Here is a 27,067-nt window from a genome sequence, read left to right on the forward strand (position 1 = left end):
ATTTTTTTAAAGTTATGAGTTTATATCTACTATTTTTATAATTTTAATAAATTTTTATCCCAATATAAAAATTATAAATTCAATTGAAACGGTGATACACTAGGTATATATACGCTCCTCCTGCGTAAGCGGACAACTTGTATGTTGTCTCTCCCATCAAGATTCTGACCTAAACCACTAGCAAAGCAAATTACACAGTTATTGCTGACAATGCATGCATATTTTAATTTGCATAGTCCTTAAATAAATGGCTCACTTGTTAATGAGCAGAAAAGGAGTGGAAGAAAGCGACAAGACATTTCACAAGTTTTTTGAAACATGGCTAGCTGAGCAGAACCAAGAACTGAAAGAGTTTGTTTCTGTCTCGATAGATGTAAGTAAAGGCAGCAATAACATTGTGGTGGTGGAAGAGAGAGTGTTGGTGCCACTCATTGAAAGGGTTATACAACACTATGAGGGGTATTATGGGGAGAAGTCAAAATATACAGAGGAAGATGTTTTTGGGATGTTAAATCCTACATGGAGGAGTAATCTTGACGTAGCTTTCTTATCACTTGCTCTATTCAAAATCAGGGTTGCAATTCGAACCTCGTCTTCCCCAGTTGATTAGAGGAATCGCAACCTCTCCCCTGACCAAATGGGTAAGCAAGTGGTCAATCAAACACTCTTAGTTTGGATTATACCGTGTATCTAGGTTAAAATATTTCCCAAAAATAGATGATCCTTTTAGAATTTTGAGAGTCATGTTATTCAACCACAACCTTTTCATATACTTTTTAAATACTTTAATTTGTTAATTATTATAGCTACAGTACTTTTTATATAGTTTTTAAATATATATTTTTTATTTTAAAAAAATATAAATAATCTACGTGAAATATTTATGGTCAAAATTAAGAAATTTAGGGTAGATTGGTGTACTAAACTCCCGTTATGCGCAGGGTACGGGGAAAGGACAGACTACAAGGGTCTATTGTATATAACATTACCCTGCATTTCTGCAACATACTGTTTGCACGGCTCGAATTCGCGACCACTTGGTCACATGATAACAACTTTACCAATTACGCGAAAACTTTCTTTAAAAAAGTATCACCCTTTTTTAGATAGAAATATTATGGATGTTCAGAAAGAGATTATTTACTTTTTTTTAGTTTGAACACTGGTAGCGAAATTTTTTGTTACGCCATTGTAGGTAAGGTTGATGAACTGCAAAAGAAAACTATAAGGGAGGAAAAAGATTCGAGCGAAAAACTAGCCAGGGTTCAAGAAACTGTTGCAGATGCATCAATGGTGGAGTTATCCCATATTGTGACTCAGCTGATGATGATTGGTGGAAGTGGAGGAGGAGGAGGAGGAGAAATACTAGAGGAAGAAGTGGAAGCAAATGTGGCAACTAAGGAGGAAGGTCTAGTAATAATTCTACAAAAGGCAGATAATCTCAGACTAAACACTCTCAAGGAGATTTTAGCCATTTTGACACCAACTCAAGCGATTCATTTCCTGATTGCTGCTGCTGAGCTCCATTTAAGGCTTCATGAGTGGGGTGAGAAAAAGGATGCAGCCGCCCTCTGCTCAGGGATGGGATGGATCCGGAATTTTAATTAAGTAAATTTATATATTTTAAAGTTGACACACTCGTGAATTGTGTTAGTTCGGGATGCTACTTATAAGTATGATCTAGATCGCGGCTGGTCTTTTGTAGGGTAGTTGTAAATTCTAAACACTACTAGTTTGTATGTGTATCCACGTGTAGCAAAATGGTACTAGTAGCTAAAAATGAAAAATATATATATTATATAGTTTGGTTGTAGAAAAATGCTTATTAAATTTCAGAAGCCTTTCATTTGTGATAACTAACAACAGAAAACTACTCAATTTTTTGTTTTATTTTATATGTCATTTTTTCTGTTTTAATCAGTTTTAAAAATGACACTTTTTAATATATAAAGGAAAATATACTGCTACTGGTCCCACAGTTATTGATAATTCTTTTTTGGTCTTTTATGACAAAGCACAATTAATAACCTTTAATTGATTAAATAACTTTTTTCATTTTATGTACGAAATATGTTATTGTTGGACTATTTATAGAAGACAGAATATATACTTTACTCTCAAACGTAGAACCAAATCCTTGTTACACACATATGAAAAACTCAAGTAGAGGGATTAAAAGTGCACAATTTTATTTGAAAAACTCTTTAATTGCTAATTTTTCATTTGATCCTTAATTACATGCTTGTGCAGTTATAAAAATGTCATGGTATATTTAAAAAGACATATTCTAGGATACTTTTAGTATGTGTACTTTTTTTTTAAAAAAAATATCGTATCGAACCAAATTAATCACCCCATATAAAATGTAATGACAAGAATATTAAACAGTTAATCAACTTTTTCCCTCATTGAACTTGCTGCAATTATCATCTTTTAATGATATTTGATTTTGAAATCTAAAGGTTCCACAACCTTATAAAATTGACAATTCCCTAATGTATTTATTCGTATATGGAGTTATCTATAGATTATTTTAAGGGTTAGTTTGAGCACCACTTTGTACTTTGGGTAATAACTACGGTAGTAACTATTTAATACTTTATACAGAATTTTTTTTATCTATATCTATATCATATCATATACTATATTATAAGCATGAACATCAAACTAAAAACTTAAAAGACTGAAATAACCTTATAGAGCTGAATAACTATAATACCCTTCAACATGATATTATTTCAAATATAATTTTATACAAAAATATAAATATACATTCTAATAAAATTAATAAAAAAAATATTTAATTGAAATAAAGACAAACATAAAATTGACAGCCCTTTGACTTTCAACATTAATAAGTAACCTCCTATTAAATATTTTACATAAATGTTGTTAATTGAAAATTCTAGGATCTAGAATGTTTGGGAATTCCAAGCATCACCAACCTTTGAATTGTTTCTAATTCAATATATTTAGAATACAGTCCAATGAATAAGATGTCAATGGTAATATTTTTATTCTCTTAAATAAATTGCTAAATGATACTTCCGTTGTAGAAATCGAAAAATCATATTTGTCATCTCATTGTTGTGATGTTGTTTCTTCTTTACTAATGACGTTATAACACTATTCATCCTTATGTGGCTAGACAATGTCAAAGCATTCTACAAGCAAACTTTCAAGCATTTAATTTATTTATACCATATTGTTTGATATTTAAAGGAAGAAGCAAAGTTCGGGGTCTACGGCAAGGCAGGGTTTCTATACTAAAGTAAGTAACTGGTTCACATAAAGTTTTCATCTTCTGTTTCCTTTTTTTCTTTATTTGGTGTATAATTTCTGGATTGTACGTGTAAAAACTTTTGAGTCTATGTTAATTCGGGTCACTCAAAAATATTGTAGCAATTATGGTAGTATAATTATTCATTGAGTGTTACCTTGATAAGTTATAATTTTAGTTTTTTTAATTTGGTTCTCATTTTCTATGTATGTATTCGTACTGACATTTCGAAATAAAAACTTAGCTGATGATGTTTCACGTATCGCTATGTGAGCAAGATTTTGCTCTCGATTATTAGTCAGAATTGGATTTTTAATAGAAGTTAGATTCTAGAAATTTTTTTTGCTTTTTAAGGGGCTAAACATTTGAATGTAGTAGGAGCTTCTCTAACAAAAACCAACAAAGAAAGAACAAAAAGGAGTTTTAAACAAAATGCATCCTTTTCCGTATCCAATTTCTTTCTAAAATAATTTTCAATGCATTTTTTTGGCATTTGATAAAATTCATGGTTAAATAATTTCTAAAATATATTTTCCCACATGATAAACTAAATATTATAGTATAAAAGGGATATTTTATATTTTCTACGAGAGTTATGATAACGATAAAATAAACCGAGATGATATGATAAAACATATACCAACATTAAATGTTTGTATATCATCAAATAAAACTAATGTAATTATACATAAAATAATTAGTGTTCTAGTGGTAACTTCTCGTAAAGTTTAATTTATAATTATGTTTCCAACAAAAGCTACTATTTTATAATATACTTGTGATCACAATTATTTCGATATATACACTACTAAAAATTCGCTAAACACCGACCAAAATTGGTCGGTTATGGCCAATTACCGATCAAAACGCGATAATTTATGTGTGGATGGTATTTTGACGGTCGGAAAGGCATACCGACCAAAGTTGGTCGAAAATTATCGACCAACGTTGGTCGGTCAATTAAATTCAAAAAAAAATATTGTAAAAAAAACCGACCAAAGTTGGTCGTATTTTTAATTATGTAATCAAAAGATTCACCATCTGGGAATCGAACCGGGGTTTGTACTGTAGCAGGATACTATTCTACCACTAGACCATTGGTGCATTTTGTTTTAAGACCGTCTTTTATTTGATTTATACTCTTTAATTGTATTTTCGCACAAAAATAACCGACCAAAGTTGGTCAGTTTTTTAAAATGACCGGCCGAATTAACCGACCAATTTTGGTCCTTTTTTTAATATTAATTTTTATTTATTATAATTGAAAAACCGACCAAAGTTGGTCGGTTTTTTGAAAAAATATAATTATCTGATGTTTTGATATATAATTGTAACGACCCGGCCGGCCATTTTGAGAATAATAGCCCCGATCCCCTATTTACTATTTGTTCTGTATCTTTTTCTGCTTAAGTAATTTGCCGGGAGGTTTTGTTTTGATTTTGGAGTGTTTTGGGACACTTAGTCCCTAAAACGGAAGTTTAAGTCTTAGGATTTTGACCGTAGTTGAAATTGTATGAAGATGACTCCGGAATGGAGTTTCATCGATTCTGTTAGCTCCGTTGGGTGATTTTGGACTTAGGAGCGTGTCCGGATTGTGTTTTGAAGGTCTGTAGCTCATTTAGGCTTGAAATGGCGAAAGTCGAATTTTTGGAGTTTTGGACCGGTAGTGAAAGTTTTGATATCGAGGTCGGAATCCGATTCCGGAAGTTGGAGTAGGTCCGCAATATTAAATATGACTTGTATGCAAAATTTAGGGTCAATCGAACGTGATTTGATAGGTTTCGGCATCGGTTGTAGAAGTTTAAAGTTTCAAGTTCATTAAGTTTGAATCCGAGGGTGATTCGTATTTTTAGCGTTGTTTGATGTGATTTGAGGGCTCGACTAAGTTTGTATGGTGTTTTAGGACTTGTTTGTATGTTTGGTTGAGGTCCCGGGGGCTTCGGGCGTGTTTCGGATGCGTAACGAATTGAATTTGGACTTAGGCTAGTTGCTGAAGATTTTCTGGTTTGTGGTATTTTCGTACCTGCGGAGGGGAGACCCCAGGTGCGGGATCGCATGTGCGAAGGAGAAGCCGCAAATGCGGCCACCACAGGTTGGGTTTGAGAGCCGTGTGATGGGTGACTATCCAGCACGGTTCGGAGAGCACTTTTAGTCTGCGCTGGTGAATGGAAGCCCCCCTATCAAGCAAGAAGGAAGCGGCTCTTCCCACGGCGGAGTCACCATTGACTCTATTTATTATTATGGTAAATCAGTGTATCAAGATGTCAATCTGAGATCTTATTTCGGTTCGATACGTCCACCTCCCAATTATGTCTGGTAATAGAATAGGGCGGCTTGCTCTGACCAAGACTCCACTTTTTGCTCCGTCCGCGGAGCGTATGAATTTCCTGGAATGTAGATAGACCAAAAGAGGGAATGAAGGGATAGGAATAGGAATTATAGTACCATTGGAAAAAAGGGCACCTGTGGGAACATCTCTACTGACGAACCATTTTAATAGTACGGGTGCTGCCGTGCCACGAGGCACGACCATGGAAGTAATGAAGAAGGAGCTGGGCAAGAACCGTAGGTGCGAAGATTTTCCCGCACCTGCGAGAGTCGCAGATGCGGGCAGGTGGGCGCAGGTGCGAGGGGAAGTTGCAGGTACGATGCATTTCCGCACCTGCGATAGTCGCAGATGCGGTCGCATAGCCGCAGGAGCGGAACCTGGGATTCTAAGTGGAATCCGCACCTGCGATGGCATTTTCGCAGGTGCAGCGTCGCAGATGCGACAGAGAGTCCGCAGGTGCGAGATTTCTAGACAGAACACTTAAATGCAAAGGGTCGCGATTTTTGCTCATTTTCAACATTTTGAACTCGGGTTTGGCGATATCTTGGGAGCATTTTGAGGGGTTTCTTGAGGTAAGTCCCTTGTGCTTATTTTTGATCAATAATCTTGCTTCTTCATTTATTTTCTCACCTAGTTAGTGTGTATTTAAGTGAAAATTAGGAGTTGGAGGCTAGGGATTTGAAGAGTTTGATTTGGGGTTTTGAGTAGTCATTTGAGGTTGGATTTTGATAAATTTGGTATGGTTGGACTCGTGAGTAAATGAGCTTTCGGATTTTGTAATTTTTTTCCGATTCCGAGACGTGGGCCTGGATCGACCTTTTAGGGCGAATTTTGAATTTTTTGTTAAAGTATTGATTTCATTAATTAGATGAGCCTATTATAGTTGTATTTATGATATGCAATTATTTTTGGCTAGATTTGGGCCATTCGGAGTCGGATATTCGTGAAAAAGGCATTATTACCGATTGATTGAGCTTGGTTCGAGGTAAATGGCTTACCTAACCTTGTGTGAGGGAATTCCCATTAGGATTTGGTACTGTTTTTGATATATGAGCATCGTGTACGTGATGTGACGAGTGCGTACACGTGCTATTGTTGCAAAACTCTGTTTTCATTAAGTAAAATACATGTCTTCCTTTAACTGAGCTACACTAGCATATGAATTTATCATGTTTAGTCTAGAACATCATGTCTATGTGTCTTAATTGCTTATGTGAACTCTGTGCAACATGCTTAGTAAATTTCCTGCTTCTTCCTTAACTGGTACTTAGTCTAAATCGTAAGATTTCGTGATGTAGTTGTATTTCTATAGTTTGCGCTGCATATTTACTTTGGGACTACGGAACGGTATTCCGGTAGATCCCCCTGCTCTGCATATTTACTTTGGGACTACAGAACGGTATTCCGTTAGATCTCCCTACTCTGCATATTTACTTTGGGACTACAGAACGGTATTCCGGTAGATCCCCCATGTTTTGCATAATTACTTTGGGACTAGGGAACAGTATTCCGGTAGATCCCCCCTGTTTTGCATATTTACGTTTGGGACTACAGGACGGTATCCTGGGAGATCCCCTGTTGTTATTTTCTATGTACTGAGCTGTTGACTTGCTATGATTTCATTCTTATTAAATTTCAGTACTTATTTTTACTGCAATATTTCATTATGTCTTAGTTATTTTATATATATATATATATATATATATATATATACCAGTAGGGTCCTGACCTGATCTCGTCACTACTCGACCAAGGTTAGGCTTGGCACTTACTGGGTATCGTTGTGTTGTACTCATGCTACTCTTCTGCACATGTTTTGTGTGCAGATCCAGGTACTTCTTATTAGCCCCGCTACTAGCTGAGAGTGTTTGTTGTTGTATGGAGACTTCAAGGTATATCTGCCGCGTCCGCAGACCTCGGAGTCCCTCTCTATTTCTTCACATGTCATTTACCTTCCTTACTTCTGTTATTAGACTCTGGTGTATAGAGATACTAGTTTCCTTCTGTAACTTGTGACTTATGATGTTCCGAATTTTGGGAATATTGTGTATTACTAGAGTGATGGCTATTGTACATGCCAAGCGGCATTGTTACCAGTCATTTAGTTACATTCTGCAGATAGTTGTTAAGTTTTACTTTCATTTTTGTTATTTTCGCATTTCGTTAGGCTTACTTAGTTGTAGAGACTAGGTGCCGTCACGATATCTTACGGAAGGAGAATTGGGTCGTGACAATAACTGATGTCTTGATTCAAAGGGTTGTGTTCCTTCATATTAGAATATATTTTCAAATGTTTTACTTCACATTTATTTTATCACACGTGATAGTAGCAATCTAAAATTAAATACAAATTGTTGAATCAACTATTAGATTGATTTCCTTGTGCAGTTCTTTTTTCTTTCATTTGCACACGGATAGGTATGAATTTTCTTTACTACTTAACTGTCCGCAACTTTTAACTCTCTTCTATGGAAAAATGAGTATCCACAGACCACAGTATTGGCACAACTGATATCATGGCAGACATTAATATATAAACTGAAGGATACTACTGATTTTTAGCATTCAGAACTAGGAATCAACACTCTGATGTTATAATTGTATTTACTTTAATAATTTAATTCACATTTGTTCAACCATTACTGAATGATTAATTTCTATTTAAAGGCTTTCACTTGGAGTAAATAAAAGATATGAGAAAAATACTTCTTCTTAAAACATATTTTGTAATTCTTCATTCTCCCAATGTTGAAGAATATCTTCATTCATTTTTCTTAAATCTTTACTTCAATTCCATTTTTTTTCCTTGAGTTCTTGTGGTAGAAGAAATTAGTAAAGAATAGAAATTTAATTTTTTTGGTAGGCATTATATCATGAGTATCGAATTTCTATTAAACTATTTGTACAGTGTAGAGAAATTGCTATCCTCAAAATAGTTTCATTGGAAAAGGTGCTGCCTACATTCCTTTAACATTTTAATTAAAAAAATTTGCACACTTTTACTTTTAGATAATTTTTAATATTTTTACAATATGCAAGTTGTGGTGAAACTATGGATATCGTTTTAATAGTCACATATTGATAATGTTATCCACCAACCACTACTATTTTAATTCGGAAGAGACATTGCAACTTACGGAAGAAATATTTTATCTATATTTATAACTTTAAAAGTAATATACCTTTATTGACTTGATAAATAACTTTAAAGGTGAGTCATAAATTTATTTGTTCCAATCCTTCGGGTTACCCAGTTAGTTTGGAGGGTGGTTATCCATACGGATGACCTATAATCGATTTCTCCCTCAATGCCTTCTGGAGTTGAGTCTGTCACACACGGCTTGCCTAGTGCGGTTTACATCCTCTGTATAGTTTGCAGGCTATTACACAGAAGGAGGTTTACTCAGTGCGCACAAAGTGCTCACCCGAAGGGCAGAGGTTGTGGCAAGCGGCTGCGGGTTTCCCCTCTTACCAAAAAAAAAAAAAAATTATTTGTTCCAAGTTGAAGGGGAGTGCGGCAATTCAATAGTCTTTAAAAAAAAAATTTTTTTTTTTTTTGCCACAGAAATTTTGAATAATTAATTTCTTGACAATATTTAGCATAATTTTATAAGTTCTATCTTTTGGGACAATATTTGATTAAAGTTTAAAAAAATCAGTATTTGAATTTAAAGTTGAAGTTGAAAAGAAGTTTATAGTTTTGTTTGATATAAATTTCACTGAAGTTAAACATTTGTGAGTGAAACGTTACTTCTTTTAAGATAATGAAACAAAATCTTTAGCTTCAAAATTTTCTATTTAAAAGTGAAGCTAAAATAATAGATAAAATTTAGATATATATAGATTTGCAATTAATGTGTGTTCAAAATTTCAAATACCTTTATAAATCAAATAAAAATTCTTAAAGGCTGCAATTTTATAATGATATGAGATAAATGTCCTGTGTGTATGTCTTGTGGCTTATGCCCCAACAATTCATTCACACAATACCACCTTTTAAAGGGACTTATTTTGAAACTGTGATATTTTGTTACGACACCTTTAATACAACAACTTGATTGGACCTTATTGGTCAGAATTAAGCGATTGGCCTTCTTGATGTACATATATAATTCATTTTACTAATTATCTTGATTAATTTTCCGATTTTGACTCTTATATATCTTGCCACGCCTTAAATTAGTTGTAACTGTTTAGATCCTATTTTTTTATTTGCGTCTAATTAAACTTCCTTTCGTAAGCCAATATTCCCGAAGTTATTTTGGGATTATTTGTCTGAAATTATTTAGACATGGACTCTTTTACTTATTATTAGACATTGGAAAGCAGATGCAACTTATAATACATATATAACTAATGATGTGTGCAACAGTGCAAATGCACAATTTTTTTTTTGATAATAAATATGAAATATATCATACAAACAACCAAACTAATACCTTCTAGGAAAGTTGTTAATTAATAGCTAGGCCTCAAAGAAGAATACCTTTTCTAGAAGATTAGTGTCAATATCAGCCTCAACTAATAGCTTTGCAAAATTCAATCCCATTTTCTTTTCTATGTTATGATCCACTATTGCATAAATCCATTTAACACAACAAAATGGGGGATGAGCCCCAAGCAGCTGCGTGTAATGACTATGGGTTCAACTGAACTCATAACTTTCGACGCAAAATACAAATTTATATGTAAAAATTCATTAAAATTGCAAAAATAGTAGATATGAACTCATAACTTTAAAAATATAATGGATTCAATGTTAAAAACCTTAAAATTGAATCCATAGGATTTAAATCTCGGATCCGCCTCTGACACCAAGTACATAACACACCACAATATTTTTCCAATTTTCAATTTCGGAACTAATATCATCAATGTCAATTTTACAAACAGATAACAAACTTCGTAGTTCAATTTGAAACTTGAGTTAGAGATCTCTATAATATTGAAATTGTCCCTAATTGAGGCCTTCCTCCCAGATGTTGCTCTGCTTCAACTTCGTCTGCCTAGGATAATTTGCGCGACCCTCTTGAGCTTGAGGATCATTCTTCCTGACTTTGAACTGCTACCGTTTCATTAGCCTTTCGAAGTTACGACCATAAAATTACAACCAAATTCTACCGTTTCATGAATTTATACGACCATATTCTAATTCCTAAATCCTAAACCTGAGATATTGCAATTGTCAAATAAATTACAATCTATCCGAGAGATTGTAATTCTCAAATGAATTTATACAACCAAATTCTATCAAGACGGAAAATATTCAAAAATACAAGAGAGATCGGCTGTTAGAGGTTTTAAAGGTTGGTATTGGTTTTCATGAAGTCTTCGCAGCTGTTACATGGCTTAAGATTATTAGAACCTTGATTTAGGTGCACCAAAGAAATAAAAGATTTTTCAACTTTATTCGAAGTACACATTTAAAAAAATGTTCCCACCGAGCATGCCAAAATTTGTAACAATTAAATTTTGCTCCTGAAAAATAATAATCAAGACTAGAAATATAGCGACAAATATTATAGTATTCGATTTCAAGTGATGGGGTTATAATCTCTAAAATGTCTCAAATCTAAAGAGATGTAGTCATCTGATTCTTCTCCTCACGAACGATGGTTCAAGAGCTAGAGAGCTTGATCTTGAACTTGACGGATTTCAGGTTTGTAGTACGTCACGAACAATATGAAGGTCGTCATGAACCAAGATTTGGTGTTGGGTTATCACGAACATAAGATTTGAAGCCGTCCGCCTATGATTTGAGTTCGCCTTTGGAATTTGACCACAGACGACGATTGCAGATATTGATGGAGATCTTGATGCTATTCTTCAGAGTTTTTTTAGCCTTTCATTCTGCTTACTTGATTGTCTTCTCCATAACATTTTTGACCCCTTTATATAGGTGTGGGGTGGAGTAGCCTCCAAGAAAACCCTACTGGGCCATCGGGTTTGAGGCTCATGGGCCGCCCAATTTGATAGAAGACCAATAAACGGGCTAGCCCAATATATATTGAATTGTTATTTAAATCACTTTATTTTATATTTAAATAATCGACCCGATTATACCAGCCCATAGTATTATTTGGACTAATATGTACTTACTATATGATAAAATTTCAAATTACTTGTGAATTTAAATTTAATAAAATTTTAATTGGCTACAGTAATTTATCACTGTATCTGTAGATAATAAATTGCATCAAGAAAATAAAATCGAGACCAAAAAATATTGCAACAATCGTAGTATTTGATTTGAATTTAATTTATTTGTCGCGAACGCTTTGATTGTTGCCATAAATTTTATCACGAACAAGTAGCCTTCATCTTGAACGTCTTATATTTGATTTGACTTCTTACTTGATCTTGAATACTTAAAATTTGTGTTGAAGTGCTTGAATGCTTGAACACTTGCAGTTTGCAGAAAATTGTGGCCTTTGATCCACGAGCTCCCCTGTGTCTTCTTGTTATAACTTCTGGTCCTTTTTCTAAGTTATGAAGACCCCTATTTATAGTTGTGGGAGGAAAGAGTTGTGACGAGAACAAACTCTTTCCGACCAATCAGATTGAAGCGTGAAAATGTCGCATTTGATTGGCCAGAATATGTCACTTGCACATGTGACGTGCTTTTATTGGTCTTTTAATTTGATTAGGCATGCCTTGTCATTTTACCACGTGGCACGATCGTATTGGCTCTTTCATTTGACTTGGCGTGCCACGTCATTTGACACGTGGCACCAAAATAGGCCTCTAGAAAGACCGCATATTGGGCCTAATGAAGTAGGCTCATCATCTGTAGCCCAACTAAATGGGCTAACCCAGCCAATACTTATTGGACTTAAATAATTAATCCAATTATATTAGTCCAATAAATTTATTTGGACTAATATATCTTGAATTTAAAATATAATCCAAATTAATTTACGAATTTAATTCAATAAATTTTATATGTCTACAAATGCCCCCACTTCAAGACTAGTCAAATTTCTAAATTTTTTGAAGACCAGGCTTGAAGTATGAATTTATTCTGACATACTTTCTCCGAATGATAGCTAAGAGACATTAATCCTTACAAAACTGAATTGTTTTGGAGCTTACGGACTCATAGTCACGTAATTCGTTGAACATTGCTTCTGAAATGTCCTTTTACTTCATGAAACAAACTTATTTCTAAAAGAACTTTGAAGTTCACGTCATATTCTTTCTGGAATCTTTACTTTGTAATTGAAACTTTATCGTGAATCGTGACAATTCCATGCGGCTAACATTACTTTGATAGCACTTGATCACATCTAGTTAGAAAATTCCTTATGAATAGCCACACGTCTGTACCACTTCAACACAGACAAATTCACGTCGTCTTCAACTAGTACTTAGAATCCATTCAGGAATCGACTTACTTCTCTAACTTCAACTTGGGAACAGAAGAGTTAAGTCATAGCCATTGCAGTTGATCCCACATCGAATCACGAATTATTAATGTCTCCTCCCCAAAATCTATATAAACCCCTGTTGTCACAACCCCAATTCACCCTCCGTAGGATGTCGTGATGGCACCTAATCTCTAAAACTAGGTAAGCCTAATAAATTTGCGGAATAACATAATATAAAACTGAAGCTCAATTCTCAACACATGAAATAAATATAAAATTTGCAAATCAATAATTATAAGAGAAAATACTAAGTATTTTTATACATAAAAGTCTAAAGAGAATAAGGGAAAACAACATAATAAGGATAGAGGGGGACTTCGAGGTCTGCGGACGCTGGCAGATATATCTAGAAGTCTCCACGCTCAGTCCAGCTCACTGATATCTGGTTTGGTGGGAAGAACCTGGATCTGCACAAAAATATGTACATAGTTTAGTATGAGTACACCACAACGGTACCCAGTAAGTGTCAAGCCTAACCTCGGTAGAGTAGTGACGAGGTCAAGTCAGGGCCCTACTGGTTTAAAAGAAAAGTAAAGTAAAAAATATAATAATATTTTGAAATGACTAAGGATTTAAACAATAAGAAGTTTCAGAAAATATCAGCACAGTAAATAGAGGTAAACAACAAGGGCACTCCCGAGGTACCGCCTCGTAGTCCCAAATGTAAATATGCACGACATGGGGGATCTCCCGAGGTACCGCCTCGTAGTCCCAAAGTAAATATGCAAGACAGGGGGATCTCTCGAGTAAACGCCTCGTAGTCCCAAAGTAAATATGTAGTACATGGGGATTTCCCGATGAACCGCCTCGTAGTCCCAAAGTAAATATGGAGTACATGGGGATCTCCCGAGGAATTGCCTCGTAGTCCCAAAGTAAATATGCAGTACAAGAAGATATCCCGAGGAACCGTCTCGTAGTCCCAAAGTAAATATGCAGTACAAGGAGATCTCCTGAGAAACCGCCTCATAGTCCCAAAGTAAATATGCATCAGATAATCGAACGAAACACGAATTTACAGCAAGAAATCTTACAGTTAAAGTTTTAATTCAAATCAAGGGGAGCGGGTAATTAATATAAGCATGTTGCACAAATTACAAGTAGGAGTTAAGGCACGTAGACATGCGATACTAGGCTAAACATGATAATTATATATGCTAAGACAACTCAGTTAAGAAACTTAAAAAGAAGACAACTCAGCAAGAACCGAAATTTTTCATAATTAGCCCATGTACGCACTTGTCACCTCGCGTACACGGTGCTCTTATATCACATATTGTTACAACAGTACCAAATCCTAAGGGGATTTCTCTCATACAAGGTTAGACAAGTCACTTACCTCAAATCTCGCTCAATCAATCGATAAGGATGTCTTTCCCTTGATTTTCCGACTCCGAATGGCCCAAATCTAGCCAAAATTAATTACATAACATGAATACAACTACAAAAAACTAATTTAAATAATAAATCTACGACTTTAGCAAAGAATCGAAAAATCGTCCCAAAAAGTCGACCTGGGCCCACGTCTCAGAATCGGGGGAAAATCACAAAATACGAACACTCATTCGATATCGAGTTCACCATACCAAAATTACCAAAATCCGACACCAAGTCGCCACTCAAATCCCCAAATTTAACTCTCCAAATCCCTAGCCTCAAACTCCCAAATTCCACCTTAAACACATACAATCTAGGTGGAAAAATCAATGGGAAACCCTTGCATTTAAGTGTTCTGTCCAGCATTTCCGCTTCTGCGGACACTTAACCGCATCTGCGGCATCGCAGAAGCGACAACTTATCCGCTTCTGCGGTTACCTCACTCTTGTGGTCGCTCTTTCGCACCTGCGGAACTTCCGCTTCTGCGGTCCTAAATCCGCTTTTGCGGGTGCGCATCTGCGCAAACTCATCCGCTTCTGCGATCCCTCTTCCGTAGAAGCGACTCCGCTTCTGCGGCCTTCACGTCGCATCTGTGACCAGTGGACACTTCCCCAAGCTCCGCATCTGCGCCCACTTGCGCAGGTGCGATTACACCAGAGGTGGTGCCTTCAACCATTCCCACAAGTCCAAATTTGATCAGTTAACCATCCGCAATCCACCCGAGGCCCCCGGGACCTCAACCAAACGTACCAACAAATTCTAAAATATCATACAGACTTAGTCGAGCCTTTAGATCACATCAAACAACGCTAAAAATACGAATTGCACATCGATTCAAGCCTAACAAACTTTAAAACTTCAAACTTCTACATCCGATGCCGAAACCTACCAAATCAAGTTCGACTAACCTCGAATTTTGCACACAAGTCATAATTGAATTACGAACCTATTCCAACTTTCGAGATCAAAATCTGACCCCGATATCAAAAAGTCCACTCCTGTCAAACTTTTCAAAAATCATCAAATTTTCAACTTTCGCCAATTGATGTTAAAATGACCTACGAACCTCCAATTCAACATTCGAATATGCTCCTTAGACCAAAATCACCCTATGGAGCTATAGTAACTGACGAAACTCCATTCCGAAGCCGTCTTCACACAATTCAAACTACGGTCAATTTCTACGACTTAAACTTCCATTTTAGGGACTATGTGTCCCATTTCGCTCCGAAACCAAAAATAAATCCTCCCGGAAAGTCACGTAACCACAAAATGAAATGAAGGGAGAAATAAATAGGGGTTCAGGGCTAATACTCTCAAAATGACCGGTCGGGTCGTTACACTTGTACTCGTATTTGTTAAGCATCGTTCGTAGTATTTGTAAGCCATATTGAGTCTAGTTTTGTGGACTCAGAAGCATTGACGCGAAGGTAATTTCTTCTTATTTTCTTGTGCTTTTCCTCCTTTGTTATTCTTTTTTCCCCTTTTTGTAGGTCAAGAAAAGAAAATCCGTCGAGTGCCGAGTTGACGGGCAACTCCATGACGTCCTATAAAAGGATAAATCCATGATGTCATATAGATTATCAAATCCACAACAACATATAGAAGGACAAATCCCTTAACAGCATATAGAAGGATCAAAACCGTGATGAGTCCAGCTTAAGGTGCAAAGGAACTTAAACATCCACCTTAAGATAGAGAAATTATAGTTCCTTTTAAGGACAAACCAATGAAGAGACTAACTTAAGGTGCAAAGGGATCTAAATGTCCACCTTAAAATTGGCAAATTTTAGTTCCTTTTAAGGACAAACCCGCGAAGAGGCCAACTTAAGGTGCAAAGGGATTTAAACGTCCACCTTAAGATCGAAAAATTATAGTTCCTTTTAAGGACAAACCTGCGAAGAGGCCAACTTAAGGTGCAACGGGACTAACATGTCCACCTTAAGATTGAAAAATTATAAAGCCTCAACTTAAAGACTTGGTGGATTTATAGACTTCAACTTGAAGACCGACAAACTTGATCATTTGATGGACTTGAAGATTTTGCGGACTTTGACACGTCAACTTGAAGAGCGGTGGACTTTAAACTTCAACTTGAAGAATTAGCAGACTTGCAAACTTCAACTTAAAGACTTGGAAGTTTTAAACAACTCAACTTGAAGACCGGCGAACTTAAAGACTTCAACTTGAATACCGATGGACTTGAAGATTTGGAGGGCTTGAAAACTTCAACTTGAAGAACTGGCGGATCTGAAGATTTTAACTACAAGACCGACTGACTTGAAGACTTGGAGGATTCAAAGACTTCAACTTGGAGACTTGACGTATTTGAAGACTTCAACTTGAAGACTCTGAGGAATTAAACACTTGAACTTGAAGACCAAAAACTTAAAGGTTTAGCAAACATGAAGACATAGCGAATCCCCGAACTTCAATGCAAATACTTGGCATCCTCCTAAAATCGTCCCATTGAAGATACTAATTTACCATGGAGGGTTGCCTCCTTTAAATCAAATGAGATCCAAAGTTCAACAGAAGAATGGTGTTTCAGCTTGATTTTACATTTCTTCATACTTTATTCAGACAACAATTGGGACAATATGTATCTTTTGAACTTATGTGACTAAACTTAGAATGAAACTCTAAGCTGCCTACGTACCTCGGTGAAGAGGATAAAGTCATACCGTAGTTCAAAATGGGTGAGGTTTTTTTGGGCCGTACACAGTTTATACTCTTGTGGGCTAGGAGAAACATGCAGTTTATGCTCTCAGGTTAATGAGCGCAGTGACTTGCAATTTAAGCTCGTATTTTGATGAGTTTGCGACTTGAAGATTTTTCTCAAATTCGAAGTGCTTCATGACATGCAGTTTTAGGCTCGTGTATCCAGGAGTGTTGTAATTTGAAGATTTAGCTTATAATTTGAAATACTTCGAAACTTGAAGACTTGATCAACTTTAAAGTACTTTGCAACTAAAAATGCATCTCGAATTTGAAGAGCTTCGTGACTTGAAGATTTAGCTCAAAGTTGAAGAGTTTTGTAACTTGAAGTTTGGCTCGAATTTGAAGAGTTTTGTGACTTGAAGATTTAGCTCGACTTTGAAGAGCTTTCGACTTGAGTCTTTCCTCGAATTTGAAGATCTTTGCGACTTGAACACTTTGCTCAAATTTGAATAGCTTTACAACTTGAAGACTTTGTTCGAATTTGAAGAGCTTTACGTCTTAAAGATTTAGTTCAAATTTGGAGAGTTTTCGTGACATACAATATCGGCTAGTGTGCCAAGAAGCACTATAACCTGCAGTTTAGGCTCATGTGTTGAGGAGCATTATAACTTGCAGTTTAGGCTCATGCATTGATGAGCATTATAACTTGTAGTTTAGGCTCGTGCGTTGAGGAGAATTATAACTTGTAGTTTAGGCTCATGCGTTAAGGAGCATTTATAACTTACAATTTAGGCTCGTGCATTGAAGAGCATTATAACTTGCAGTTTAGGCTCATGCGTTAAGGGGCATTATAACTTGCAGTTTAGGCTCGTGCGTTAAGGAGCATTGAAACATGCAGTTTAGGCTCAAGCGTCAAGGATGCTCAACTCTATGTCATGGGCATGAGTCGCAAGTTCTTCAAATGTGCTAGGCTTGATACCTTGCAATATGTAGCGCCATCCCCAATGCATGCCTTGGATGCGCATATCTATGCCAGAAGCTTCACTAAGCCTGTCTTTACAGTTGAGGCTTGCATTCCTCCAACGATTGATAAAGTCAATAACTGGTTCACCCTTTCGTTGACGAGTATTTGTGAGTTCCACCATGCTCATAGTGCGCCTTGTGCTATAAAAGCGATTGAGGAACTCTTGCTCTAGTTGGTCCCAGCTATCAATAGATCCCTCCTCGAGATCTGTATACCAATCAAAGCATTTCCTTTTAGCGAGCGGACAAACTGCTTGACGAGGTAATCTCTATAAGTCCCAGCTTTATTGCATGTCTCAATGAATTGCGCCACATATTGCTTTGGATTGCCTTTACCATCAATCTGTTGGAATTTTAGAGGTTGATAGCCAGTATGCATCTTCAACATATCGATCCTTGCAATGTACGACTTTGCATATGTAAGGGAAGACTTGGCAGCAACTTCATACTTATTCTTAATAGTTCCTTCAATGAACTCCTTCAGTTGATCGATTGGAATCATCCCTTCAGACGAGACATGGATAGCCCTAGCGGATGCTACTCGTCTTAGGGGAGAATCAATCTCTGAAACTTCTGGGAGCTTTCCCGGTGCATGAGTGGATTCTTCTTCCATCAAGATTCCTACCATGTATGTTAGCTTGTCAATTCTAGCGTCTTGATTTTGCTTGCACTTGGTCAAGCCAGCGATTGCTTCTGTCAAGTTTGCCAACTGCTCCTCCACAAATGAAGCGTTTGTCACTATGGTTTGCATGGTTTTTATGGATGATGGAGAGTAGCATGGATTGTCACACAGATTGATCCTCTATTGGCTCATGCTATGCGGTGTAAGTGGGGAGGATCCATCACTTGAAACATCATCATCTTCCTTTACAGTTGAGTTCTTGGATCCGGAGAGGTCAAGTAGATCAAGAGTTTTCTTAATCTTTTCAGCAACATCGCTTCCTCCTTCAGGTGCTTTTGTAGAAGATCTTGCTCCTTTTGAGAATGAATATCCGAGATGGCATTTGGAGTGCTTGTTGTCCTAAAGATCTTTCCTTGATCCTTGTAGTTGGTCCAAAGCTTCCAAAGGTAACGTCAAGGATGCTTTCCACATCAGCATAAAACCTGGAATTAACAGTCTTGGTGGAAGTTGATATGGAGTTAACCTTCTTTGAAGCCATTTCGATGTTCTTGAACTTTGTTGATTGAAAAGTTGAGATGAGAGATAGAGATTGTCCCACTGGGCATGCCAGAAGCGTTATAACCTGCAGTTTAGGCTCGTCCATTGAGGAGCATTATAACTTGCAGTTTAAGCTCGTGCGTTGAGGAGCATTATAACTTGCAGTTTAGGCTCGTACATTGATGAGCATTATAACTTGCAGTTTAGGCTCATGCGTTAAGGAGCATTATAACTTGCAGTTTAAGCTCGTGCGTTGAGGAGCATTATAACTTGCAGTTTAGGCTCGTGCGTTTAGGAGCATTATAACTTGTAGTTTATGCTCATGCGTTAAGGAGCATAGTGACATGCATAGACTTTTCAGTTTCATTTTCGAATGAAAACTTGCCCCCCATCCTCGCCTTCTTGTTCTTCTTCTTCGTCGTCGTAAGGCTCAAAGACAAGTAGCCCTTGGTCGGCACTTATGGCCATATTTAGTACCATATCATGAGCATGAGTTTCTAGTTCTTCAAACGTTTTGGGCTTTATGCCTTGTAAGATATAGCGAAGACCACAATGCATGCCTTGAATGCACATTTTGATGCCCGAAGTTTCACTAAGGCGATCTTTGCAGTGGAGGCTTAAGCTCCTCCAGCGGTTGATGAAGTCAATAACTAGCTCATCCTTTCGTTGATGAGCGTTTGTAAGTTCGATCATGCTTATGATGCGTCTTGTGCTATAAAAACGATTGAAAAACTCCTGCTCTAACTGCTCCCATCTATCGATGGATCCAGATTCAAGATTTGTGTACCAATCGAATGCATTACCTTTGAGAGATCGAACAAACCGTTTGACAAGATAATCACCGTACATTCCAGCATTGTTGCAAGTTTCAACAAAGTGCGCTATATGTTTTTTCGGATTTCCCTTGCCATCGAATTGTTGCAACTTAGGAGGTTGATAACTAACATGCATCTTTAAGTTATCAATTATTTGCGTATACGGCTTTGCATATGTGAGAGATAATTTGGACGACGACTCAGGCTTATCTTTGATAGCCTCCATGATGAAATCCTTTAATATTTCAATGGGAATTAGACCTTCAGCGGAGACTTGGATCTCCTTGGTTGTCGTTGCTTGATTTTTGGAGGAGTCCCATTTCTCTTGTAATCTTTGAAGATTTAAAGGTGTTTGTATGGATTCTCCTTCTACTATGCCATCTAACTTATTTGTTAACTTGAAAAGTTTAGCATCTTGATCTTGCACGCGCTTTGACAAGCCTTCAACTGCTTTTGTCAAATTTGCGAGCTGTTCTTCTACGGTATAAACTTCAATAACCATTGCTTGCATGATGTCCGTAGAGGATGAAGAATGAAATAGATCATTATTGGGATAGACCTTGGAGGTCGCATTAATGGAGATAGTAGATCCAGCGCTCAAGTCATCATCATAAGCTTGCATGAAAGTTTAGATAAACTAAGTTGGGCAAGAACCTTTTCGATCCTTTTGGCGACGTCGATCCCTTTTTGGGTCGTGCTTGTAGAGGATCGTGCTCCTTTTGAAGATGAAGATCCGAAAATAGGGGTTGACGCGGACGACACTTGGAGTGTTTGTTGTCCTAAAGAGCTTGCTTTGCTCCTTGTAACTGACCCAAAGCTTCCAAAAGTAACATCGAGGATACTTTCCACATCAGCATATAACTTGGAATTAGCAGCCTTACTGGAAGTTGATCTGGATTTAATTTTATGTGAAGCCATTTTGATGTTCTTGAACTTTGGTGATTGAAAAGTTGAAATGAGAGGTAGAGATTGTCCCACTGGGCGTGCCAGAATTTGTAGACAATAAATTGGCGTCGAGAAAATAAAGTCAAGACCGAAAAATATTGCAACAATCGTAGTATTTGATATCAAATATCCGCCGCGAATGCTTTGATTGTTGCCACGAATTTTATCATGAACAAGTAGTCTTGATCTTGAACGCCTTGTATTTTATTTGACTTTGTTCTTGATCTTGAATACTTAAAATTTGTGTTGAAGTGCTTGAATGCGTGAACACTTGCAATTTGTAGAGAATTATGGCCTTTGATCCACGAGCTCCCTTGTGTCTTCTTATTATAACTTCTGGTCCCTTTTCTGCGTTATGGAGACCCCTATTTATAGTTGTGGGAGGAAAGAGTAATGATAAGAACAAACTCTTTCCGACCAATCAAATTGAAGTGTGACATGACCGCATTTGATTGGCCAAAACATATCACTTGCACACATGGCGCGATTTCATTGGCCTTTTGATTTGGCTTTGCCCTGTCATTCTGACACATGTCATGACCCTATTGGCTTTTCCGTTTGACTTGGCGTGCCACGTCATTTGACACGTGGCACCAAATTGAGCCTCTAGGAAGAAGACATTTTGGACTTAATGAAGTAGGCCATGATTTGCAGCCAACTAAATGGGCTAGCCCAATGGATTAAGGCCTATTTATTTAATCTATATATATGTGACTTATATAATTGATCAAATTATATTAGCCCATAATAATTATTTGGATTAGTATATTTAAAATATCATCCAAATTATTTATCGAATTTAAATCCAATAAATTTTACATGCCTACAAAACCCTTAAATAAAAGATTTAAGATTATCAGCCTTAATGGAAAATACAGAGTATATAAAATATTTGAATAAAAAAACTAAATAGATTTTTTTTAACGTTCTTTTCTTTGACTTTTCTTAGTTTATAAATTTCGAGATAAACAACAATACCATAAACATTGAAGAGTTTAAGCTCTTCGCACTCAATTAGCTCACACAATTATAAGAATAATTTTAGATATATTCTGAGATAAACATCAACTGATTATTAATACTATGCTATAATATGTTACAAAAAATTTAAATTATAAGCTGAAATGTTTTTATCAAAAAGAGAAAAAAACAACAACTATAGTATTGGAGGAGGTGTAATTCCACGAATGCCCCTAAAGTAATGCCTATTTATATATCTCCTCCCAGATCTAAACAAGTGCAGTGATTAGGGTTTTTCCATATATTTCAGAAGCGCAGTCTGCAGCCGACTTCAGAAGATGGGTCACTCCAACATCTGGAACGCTCACCCCAAAAACTACGGCCCTGGCTCTCGGACCTGGTAACTTTTCTTCTCTCTTTCTATTTGATTAAATCCTAATTAATAGATTTTTTTGGGAATTATATCTTTAGTTTCACTTATTTTTGTTCTTTTTTTTTTCATGGATGTTCGATTTAGATGGTGACAAAACCTAATGCTGAAAATAAAAACTAGAGTAATATCCTTTTTGGAATTATAAAGAAGATAGAGTCAGAGATATACTGAAACTTTTAGTTGAATTATAGTAGAGACTTAGATAGTTACCTTTGTATGTGTGAACTGTATGTTTTCTAGCGGCAATTTGGGAATTTTCAGTCAAAAGCCTGGCTTTCTTTTTTTCAGATTTGTTATGTGTCGTGATGTAAATATGAGTACTTTAGATTGTTCAAATATGATCAATAATTGCGTAAATTATGGTTTAAAAGAGTTTTGAATGGCACAACAAGGTAATTTATGATATGAAAGAACTTTAAGTGCCACATACAATGCTGATCAAATCGTTCCTAGTGGATTGCAGTTTATTTCCTTTCACAAATTTTAGATATTTAATTCGTTCCTGTATATTTTTGTCCTATAAAAATATTTTTCTATGATCTGGACATATTAAGTGCTATGTTTCCAGTGCTTTGCTACAGCTTCGTAGTGCTTGTAGTAATGAACCAGACGTGTGTCTTTTTGCAAGTGTTTTTTGCTTTACCGGGTTTTGTTTCATTTGATTCAAAGTAGGGGTATTGCTCAAGACACTGTATTTTGGAATTCATGTTAGCTACTATACGTGGGATTCTGATTTGCATTTTGTGATTTGCAAGTTTTGGTTTTCATGACGTCTTTTGTTTTGACTTTTGAGTAATACTATGACTATCATTCAGCGGTGCTAGACAATGTACCTTTGGATATTCACTCCTTTTAGCTTCCGTAGTTGGATTTACTCTCATGTTAAGAGTTTTTTGTGAAAAATATTTGATGTATATCTAATTACTCTTTGTATTTATACAGCCGCGTATGTGGCAATCCACATGCCATTATTAGGAAGTATGGGCTTATGTGCTGCAGGCAGTGCTTCCGCAGCAATGCAAAGGAAATTGGCTTCATTAAGGTAAAATGCTGAATCTGCGTACTAATCAAAAAAGAAGGAACGAGAAACTGAATCCTTTTATTACACTCTGTCCCTCTAGATTGCCTGGATAGTGAGCTACTTGTCTACGGTTTGAGCTAAGCTCTGTTATCTTTTCTTTATCTGGCAAATCGCAGCTAAATTTTTAGTCCAAGACCCTTATTTTTGCAACTATAGCAATAGGAACATGGTAGAAAATTGGATACCTGCTCCGGTAGTCAATGTTATGGTCATCTACACTAAGTTATAATTGACTTGGAAGTCATTTTCCAGTTAATGTCATTAATAACAACCCTTTGGAAATTCGGATCATCACCTGAACTCAGTACAAAGAGCACTCTCAAAATTTCATTTCTTAAGCATTTCTTATTTACCCAATATCATTTAATTGGTAGGCAATTTCTGAGTACTTGTTATAAGATGATTGGCTATGTAATTCAGTTTGGTTTTTGGACCATCTTTCAATTGTTTCTGTCAATTTGGTCATTTTCTATTGCAAGTGGTTAATCTCTTTGATTTGTATTGCAGTACCGCTAATGGAGTTCAGTTTCCATGGAGGATCTTTCTCCAGATGGTGTGATGCGATTATTTTGATTATGTTTGCATGTACTCGAAGTGAATTGCTAGACTTAAAAGATCTGTGTGTTTAGCTTTGTTTCAGTTTTCTATTTTTATTTACCCTCCTACGTAACTTTGTTTTGTCAAGATATTTTTGGAAAAATGAGTAGCTTATAATTTCGTTGGATGTGAAATGTAGTAGTCAGAAACATATGGTCGAGAGATTTATTATTAAATATAAGAACTATCATGTGCTTGCCTGTGTTTGTTCTAAAGAACTACTCCATCCCTTTTAATTTATGTGAACCCATTTGATTGGGTACGGAGTTTAAGAAAAGAGAGAACTTTTGAACTTGTGGTGTAAAATGAGACGCATATATTTTGTGCGACTATAAATAATTGCATAAAGGTAAATTGTTTTCAAATAGGGAAATGAGTCATTTGTTTTTTGCACGGTCTAAAATGGAAATAAGTTAACATAAATTGAACCGAACTGATTGTTACTAAGCGATTTTCTTTTTCGCTATTTTAACTTTTTCCTTGTGCACACCTATTTTAACTTTTTCCTTGTGCACGCCTTGTAAACAAAAGGTGTTCATCTAATTTCTTGAATGTTTGGATTTGGTGACCCCGTAAAATTAGATAAGATGAGTAGTAAAACTCTGTTTTAACATCGAAATATTAGTAAAACTCATCTCTTCATTCAAGATAGCCAACGTTTTCATGTCCTTAACAAAACCTGAGCGGAAACAAGTTTGTCTATTTACCTAGTAGCATCAGTCGACTTCCTCAACTGCAATGTCTTAACATAATAACATATTGTGAGAAGCTTAAGAAACTTCCTCATCAGAAGGGGGCCAATGTATAACATTGGGGGGTCGCTCAACCCTTTAAACTTTGACAGAAATCTTATATATGTATGTATATCTTGAAAATGATTATATAAATAACTTGGCACCCTGAACATTAAAAGCGTTTAAGAGACACCGTTGAGCAGAATATTGGTGTCCTCGTCGCGTTAAAATCTTGGGTCCGCCTCTTTTCCTCATACACCTAGAATGATGTGTTCTTCCCCTCGTATGACTTTGATTACAGATTAACTTGTGGTATCGTCTTTCATGAACGTCCAATTTTGGTGATGCAACATTGAGATACATGTGTTTGTAGACAAAATTTTAAACTCGATTTTAACTATGAATTTTAATTCCAATTTAACTCTAATCTTCCTTAAATTTTATATATTATCTCACCATGTGTTTTCAACGAATTCCACCCATACTTGCTGGAAAAATGTATTGGTTTTTTGAATGTTATATATATCATTGGTAACAAATTTTGTCTTCAAATTAGTCTAAATCACCTCCAATCTTCCTCAAATTTTGTATATATTTATGTGTTTTAAATGAATTCTGACCATAACCAATGGAAAAAATTTGCCTAAATATTTTGAATATTGTATATCATTGATAACTTTTTCTGGTTATTTTTGGTAGCATAATTTAATAGCTAATTATTGATAAATAGTGTATATTTGTGGCTTATTTCTATAGTTCTCTGTAATTTTTTTATTCCATATTGGGCCTAGACTAAACCGGATTAACGCCATGTAAGGTCCATTAAAGAGGAAGATGCTCCCCTCCAATAATTTTTTCTACTCCCATGACTTGAACCGAAAATTTCTAATTAAGGATGGATGGATCCTATTCATCCCACCACAACCATTAATGATTACCTTCTAGTTCTTCACATGTTTTAGACCTTTGACACTGTCAATGAACCTAAGTTTTTTCTTCAATGCTCGTATTTTTTTTTTACCCCATACGCATATGCATTCGAGGGGCTAATTAATTAGTGAGATGAACTTGGCTTAGATTTGATCCCTTTTTCTAAAAATAGAAAAGAAAAATAAGGAAAAAAAAAACAAGAAATTGAAACACAGAACAGAGAATAGAAGATCACTTGGGGTAAGAAAACAAGTAGAAGTTCTCAAAATGGTCAGAGCTTATAATAAATCTTCATTTTACTCAAAATAAAATCATCCAAAGTACATTATACCTAAACATTAGGTGGTGATGGAACGCAACAACGACACATTCCACTGATCTCACATCCACAACCTGGGTAATCAAAATGAACTTTACAAAATTTCACACAATCATCATCATTTTGGCATTGAGGCTTATTTATCTCAACATCATTGAAATGATTTTGTTTTTCCAATTCAAAGGATTCCCCAATATGGCTAAAATTGCAAAAAACCAAGCAAAACAGAACAACCAAAGTCAATGTTGCCTTTGCCATCTCAAGAATTGACAGTACGTAAGTATGAGTATATTTTTTTTGTTGTATTGAAATATCATAGAACTTTATGTTCTGCATGTATTTATAGTCTATGTAAAGAATAGTAATATATACATTATTTAAGAAGCTACCTAAAAAAAAAGAGGAATCTAATCTATAGGAGTTTTAAATTTTTAAATGTAAATTAAAATGTTGCCTAGATTGTATACATAGACGATAAGTAACTAAGTATCACTAATACACTACGCCAATATATGATATATTGTTGTAAATTTGTATAATGGTTTCAGTTAATTTACTCAATTTATTATGTAGATTCTTTTTTCACTTTTGGTAACTTGTTTATGGAAAGAAAAATTTTTCAAAACTGATTATGTAGATTCTTTGGTCATTTTATTTTCTTGTTACACATCTCTCTTTTTTTTTTTTTTTTTTTTTGGAGAAATATTATGTGGATTATTCTCTTGTATTTCCTCCTTAAAAAAATAAGCTATTTTGGTCCAGTTTTATCAAGTAGGATGTTGTATTCAGTTGAGTTGATGTAGTATATAAGTTAGTTTTATAAAAGATAGTATTTGCCCCTCCCCCGACCCCTTTAATTTCTTATGTGATTTGGTGCTATTAGTTAGAAAATATACAAAAAAGAGGCTCGCTGCTGAACTTAGAATGTAGAATAGAGGAAGAAAATAAGAGAAGGAAGCCTCTAGAATTTAGTCCTTAGTTTATATAAAGCATATTGGTA

General features: G+C 35.7%; 1 protein-coding gene and 1 pseudogene across 1 annotated transcript; both read left to right on the forward strand.

Annotated features, from left to right (window-relative positions):
• Positions 1-207: 207 nt before the first annotated feature.
• Positions 208-1,849, forward strand: LOC104117085 (protein DOG1-like 4; annotated as a pseudogene).
• Positions 1,850-22,216: 20,367 nt separating this feature from the next.
• Positions 22,217-24,299, forward strand: LOC104117084 (small ribosomal subunit protein uS14z/uS14y/uS14x). Its single transcript, XM_009628067.4, has 3 exons — positions 22,217-22,373; positions 23,349-23,448; positions 23,995-24,299. Exons 1-3 carry the CDS (start codon positions 22,312-22,314, stop codon positions 24,001-24,003), a joined length of 171 nt encoding a protein of 56 aa, XP_009626362.1. The 5' UTR covers positions 22,217-22,311; the 3' UTR covers positions 24,004-24,299.
• Positions 24,300-27,067: the final 2,768 nt, after the last annotated feature.

The sequence above is a fragment of the Nicotiana tomentosiformis genome, chromosome 3 (genome assembly GCF_000390325.3).
Source record: "Nicotiana tomentosiformis chromosome 3, ASM39032v3, whole genome shotgun sequence".
NCBI classification, from domain to species: domain Eukaryota; kingdom Viridiplantae; phylum Streptophyta; class Magnoliopsida; order Solanales; family Solanaceae; genus Nicotiana; species Nicotiana tomentosiformis.

What these genes read in the sequence shown, in the direction of transcription:
- LOC104117084 (XM_009628067.4), top strand. Translation starts at nt 22,312, where the DNA reads ATGGGTCACTCCAACATCTGGAACGCTCACCCCAAAAACTACGGCCCT. An exon ending in GGCCCTGGCTCTCGGACCTG is followed by an intron (nt 22,374 to 23,348) that starts GTAACTTTTCTT and finishes GTATTTATACAG; the next exon opens with CCGCGTATGTGGCAATCCAC.